Source organism: Humulus lupulus, chromosome 6, assembly GCF_963169125.1.
Source record: "Humulus lupulus chromosome 6, drHumLupu1.1, whole genome shotgun sequence".
Taxonomy (NCBI): domain Eukaryota; kingdom Viridiplantae; phylum Streptophyta; class Magnoliopsida; order Rosales; family Cannabaceae; genus Humulus; species Humulus lupulus.
The window spans coordinates 51,169,379-51,175,066 of NC_084798.1; the positions used below are offsets into that span (position 1 = coordinate 51,169,379).

The 5,688-nt window shown below is 33.0% G+C and overlaps 1 protein-coding gene across 1 annotated transcript; it reads left to right on the forward strand.

Annotated features, from left to right (window-relative positions):
- Nucleotides 1–1,156: 1,156 nt before the first annotated feature.
- Nucleotides 1,157–1,833, forward strand: LOC133785074 (phenylcoumaran benzylic ether reductase TP7-like). The gene is made up of 2 exons (XM_062224335.1): nt 1,157–1,297; nt 1,573–1,833. Exons 1-2 carry the CDS (start codon nt 1,157–1,159, stop codon nt 1,816–1,818), a joined length of 387 nt encoding a protein of 128 aa, XP_062080319.1. The 3' UTR covers nt 1,819–1,833.
- Nucleotides 1,834–5,688: the final 3,855 nt, after the last annotated feature.

Genomic DNA, 5,688 nt, shown 5'->3' on the forward strand with positions numbered 1-5,688 from the left:
TGATGCAGGGGGGTGTTTGTGAGCACCTCAGTCGCATGAGCATGAAAATAGGGACTCAACTTTCGAGACGCCACCATTAGTGCATATGCTAACTTCTCTATTTCTGGGTACCGGGTTTCTGCGTCTACCAACCATTTACTCACATAGTACACAGGTTGCTGGTGCTTTTTTTCCCCCTTAACCAATGCGGCGCTTATGACCGGGTTTCTAGCTTGGCCAAAAGGGGTGGCTTTCCAACACTACACCAAACACCCATTACCATAACACATCATTATAATAGTATTTAAAAAGATTTATTGTATATGTGAAAAATTTCAGGCGGCAAAGTAAAATAAAATACCACCAAAATGACTAAGTTTTTTCTACCTTTCCCGTGTACCCATTTCCCCTTACCCATTTCTTCAATCTTTCTCTTCATGGTCTCTCTCGGTCTATCTCTCCCGGTCTTTCCCGTAGGCTAGTAGCTCTCTCGGTCTCTCACTCCCCTTCACGAAAGACAAATCCTTAGAAGGGCTTCACCACATTCGAGTCAAGGGTTTCTCTGATTCAAGACGAAATTACTACAATTGGATCTGATTTAGAAGCACTGAAGGTATTGAGCAAGACTCTTACTGATAGTTTTCTTGTTCTTCATTTTTGGTTTCTTCATCATTGATTTAATTATTCATCAATCATATTTTCTCTTTGTTAATCAATTTATATAAGTTAAACTCATATATATATATTCGTTTTTTGGTGTGTTTTGGGATAAGAAAAAATGTTTACATATAAGTTAAACTCATATATATATATAGAAAGAGAGAGAAAGAGTGAATATAGGACGTATCTGGACTTGCTTGCTGTTTTAAAGTATATATTACTAAGCTTTAAATAATGCATTAAAGGTGTTTGACAAAATGCTTCAATGAGATATATGAGTAATTGCTTGTAAATGAGTAAATGGGATTCTTGACCTTGAATCCTTTCTTAATTTGACTTTGTATGCTTCTTAATTTGGCATTGAATTGTGAGATGTACGACACTTGTTTTTGTTAAAAATGATGTTTAAATACATGGTTGAGGACACTTGTTTCTTCCATGAAGGGTCTTCTAGTACTGTGTATATTGAATTAACGTGTGATTATACGGTATGTATACATATGCATGATTAATGGTAATGCAGGGTGATCTTTATGAGCATGAGAGTTTGGTAAAGGCTATCAAGCAAGTTGACGTGGTGATATCAACGGTGGGTCACGTGCAGTTGGGTGATCAGGTTAAAATCATTGCTGCCATTAAAGAAGCTGGCAATGTTAAGGTTGGTGGTGGTGACTTTGAATCTCCTCTCTCAAAATGTTAAATCTTTTGATTTTCCCTGTTTTCATTTTTTTTTACCATGATTTACTTTTAGCCTCTCAACGATCTAATTGTAAATATATTATATGATATATCGTGTATATACATTTTATGACAAATGAGTCTTCGATAATCTCCCAATTGCTTAATTTGGTGTGAGAATAGGCACTGGCAGATACATTGGTATGTCTCACATTATAATGTGTGGTGTGTGTGTGTGTTATTCGATGATTTTAGAGATTCTTCCCATCGGAGTTTGGGACCGATGTGGATCGTAACCATGCCGTAGAACCGGCCAAATCAGCATTCGCAGTCAAGTCCCAAATCCGGCGAGCGGTCGAGGCTGAAGGCATCCCTTACACATACGTGGCTTGCAACTACTTCGCTGGCTATTTTCTTCCCACATTGGTTCAGTCAGGAGCCACTGCCCCTCCTAGAGACAAAGTCATTATATTAGGCGATGGAAATCCCAAGGGTAACTAATTAAACACTAAACTTATCATGTTAATACTCATGATTGTCTCCTTTACCATTTCTATTTATATATTATTATACTACAGGTGAAGAAGCGCTCTCAAATCACTACAAGTATTTTTTTCATTGTTGACCCTGTTTGTATTTTGGGAATTTGTTTATATAGTTGTTTTCAACAAGGAGGATGACATTGGCACCTACACCATCAGGGATGTGGACACTTACTTTCTAATTATGATTCAATGGATGAATAATCAATACCTCAGTAAAGTATTGTGATACTTTTTGGGTGAAGATGTTAATAATACTTTATTTATTTAATGACTTGGTGCACGATCTCAACAGATTTATTGATGAGAAGAGTGAAAACAGAGGAGAAAAAATTTAGCGGGTATCCCTCTATTTTTTCTCTTATTTTTCTTTTCTCTTTATTTTTTCATTTTTTCAAACAACTCATTTTCTTTCTCTTTATTTTTATGCATCGATTTCTTCAGTAATTTATCAACAAAAAATGAGTACATTGACAGAATAGATTTTGAACTTGTAGTAACATATTCTTGAGAAATTTCTCTTGCAAAATTCCTATTTAAATAGAAATAAACCATTATGATTGATAATTTGAAATGATTTCTCTTGAAACTGAAAGTTGAAACAACCTTAAATCATGTTGCCAATAGTAAGAACATAGGAGAAACTGTAATTGAAACCAGCTTTAATCATGTTGCCAACAGTAAAATCATAAAAGAAATCATATTAAACAGATTTAAAACTTGTTACACAACAGTGAACACTAAATTTGAACAACTGTGAAACTTGCCTGACACTAAATTTACTTCAGGCTTTCCTGAAAGAGTTCATAAATAAAATTAGCAAGTTAATTTGGTGAAAACAAGCATTCAGATTTAAAGTTTATAAATAATGTTTCATAACTTTTTATAAAGCATTCTGTTAGCGAAGCTCTTCTTAGAAGGTACTAAAAACACAAAAGGCAAACCATCAAAGATAGAATAAGCCAGAATAACATAATATTCTACATTACCTTATCTCACTTCAAGCTAAATCTCAAAGACAAAAAACACAATCAAAGGCCAAAAACTAACCTTGAACATGCCAAATACTGCTTCAGTCCAACTTGTTCTAAGGAACTTCCAGTAGCTAAAATTTACCAACTAGTGTAGTGTTGGATAAAGAAAACAACAACTACTTTAATGGACTCCTCTAGAATGTATTGGTATTGTGAATATTGAGATAAATCAATCTTTTAGTCTGTGATGGTGTTTACCACTGACTGTTTTGCCTGATTGCAATGTATCTCTAATTACAATATTTTCGGGCTAATAACTCATTATAATTAAGTATTATATATTTTAACTTCCAATGCCCACATGCTTGAGAAATTAAGATCAGTTAGGTTGTCCATTTATTTTGTGTATGGCTTAGTATTATAAAAAACTAAATAAAGTATGACTTAGTCTTCCTCTTCTCTCATTAGCATAGTAATAATATTATTTGTCCGTTTCAATGAACCAAATTAAAATATTTAAGAACACTAGTAGAGAGATAATCAACATCACCCACATGGACATAGACATGTATATGATATATATATAGAAATACTTGTTGTATTGACAAAAAAGCTTGTCTTTTTTATTACTACTATTGCCAAATTCATCTTTGTCTCTTTGCTTGCATTATTCATTTTACTTTCATACCATGTTCCTTGAGTTTTTTTAGTAATGTCAATACAAACTGTGACTTTAATTTTCAATTAATGCATGTAAATAATAGAACAATTTGTTGGATCAATGATAGAACAATTTTAGAGAATAGAATTTTTCTATCAACACAGTAACACCAAGAATGAAATCCCTCAAAGAAAACCTCTTTATTAATTGTGAGAAAAATTACAATCTAGCTTTCGAGATGCTAGTATCTCCAATTACAACCATTTGAGAGGGCTGCTCTCTCCTAAGTCTAGATCTCTCTATCACAAGCTGCCTTCTAAATGAGACCCCTGCCTTATTTATAGACTTTGGTCCTTTTACAATATAACAATCTAATTCCAGCTAGGAAAAAGAAAGACCAAATACAACAATTACAACTCAGCCCTAAAACAACCAACTAGATTAACTAATAAAACAGAATAAAACTAAATAAAACAGGGTACAATTAATCACCATAAAAACGTTATTATTTCCGGGCCTCCTAGTGTACACGGCCTGGATTGGAGACTTATCATTGGCATGTACGCACTCCATGAAAACTTCTTTATGCACGTTTTAACTTTTTTCTTTTTTTGTATTTTTTCGTTAAATATTATTATTATTACTTTTACTACTACTACTACTACTATCTTAATGCGATTATTTTAAGTGTATGCTGCATGCACGTTTTTTTTTTAGTACTCTCCACCAATCAACTTATGTATATATGCGACTCTCTATTGCTTTAGTTCTTGGACCGCACATGCACACTCAAAGTGTAAAAAATCTGTAGTCTGACATTAACTTCTTCTTCCTCAGCTACCTCTTCTCCTCTCTTCAGAGCCAAATAATACACGCCTAAAGGAATCAAACTAAGGTGACCCTTTGTGTTGTATTTATTATGACTTGAACTAATAACTCGTTTTCAGCTTCTACTCTAACCAGTTTCATGTAAGAGACTGATTTGTTGGTATCATACATGTCTTTTCTGTAATCTATGTTAGTTTATCATACATGCTTGTTTAATATCTATTGACAAATTTTAATTTTGTATTAATCTTTTAAGCATTGATTATATTCTTTAGGTTGGGGATGGAATTGGCAAGGAGCATTGCAAAGGTAATTTGCAAGAGGTACGGAATTTGTTCTTTTAGCTCTTATTATTAATATCTTAAAAATGTTAGAGGAGTTTGAATATCTTAAATATTCATCCATAGAGAAGTAGGTTCTGAGATTAAAATTGTGTGCTCCGGTGATAACGGAAGGTTGAAAACTTGTGTGTATTAGAGAAGTAGGTTCTGAAAATTCGTTTGTGTGCTGTGGTGATATAAGGAAGAAAACTTATTGTGTGTTGTTTGAAATTTTTGACTTGGTATTGATAGATGGTTATGTAAGATTTTATATGTATAGATTAGATTTTTCATTATATGTATAGATTAAAATTTTCATTTAGTCATATTGTTTTCATTATTTCCATATGTATAGATTAGATTTAATTGCCACAACCCAAGTGAAAATCTTGTCTTTGATCCAAACCCAATTAGTTAGTGGCTACCATTTTAGAATCTGATTTTTAAATTAAAAAAAAACACTAGAATCTCTTGAACTAGAGACTATTAAATGGATAGAAAATAAACCAGCAGAATTAACAAAAAATGGTGGTCAAGACTTGTGTTTAGATAAGCCTCCAATAAGATAACTAGATAAGCATTTAGATAAGCCTCCAATAACTAGATAAACATTTAGACCAAGCTTTCGAGTCCGTAGTTATCTATCTCCATGAAAGCAATTTTACTACAATTAGAAATTACCTAAACATTCACTACCCTAACAAAAGTACAACTTAGTAATAGCATATATTGTAGAAGATGAACAAGAGAAGTAGTTTACTTGTTTCAGACTAAATAATCAGGTCGTACGTCCAAGGCAGCAGAGTCAACAAGGTCGCTATATAGACACTCAATCAAACACCACACCTACCTCTCTTTATTACACATCTTCTAGACTAATGATCTAACCTGCAATAGACAATGCATACAACCAAGAAAGCAAAACTGACAGCACTTGTTCAAACCAGAAATTCGAACAGTAAGTAACAAATATTAATTTAACTATAGAATATTAGAACAATAATAGAATGTGAACACCAAGATATATATAGAGCTGGTTCTTCTCC

What these genes read in the sequence shown, in the direction of transcription:
- LOC133785074 (XM_062224335.1), top strand. Translation starts at nt 1,157, where the DNA reads ATGCAGGGTGATCTTTATGAGCATGAGAGTTTGGTAAAGGCTATCAAG. An exon ending in AAGAAGCTGGCAATGTTAAG is followed by an intron (nt 1,298 to 1,572) that starts GTTGGTGGTGGT and finishes CGATGATTTTAG; the next exon opens with AGATTCTTCCCATCGGAGTT.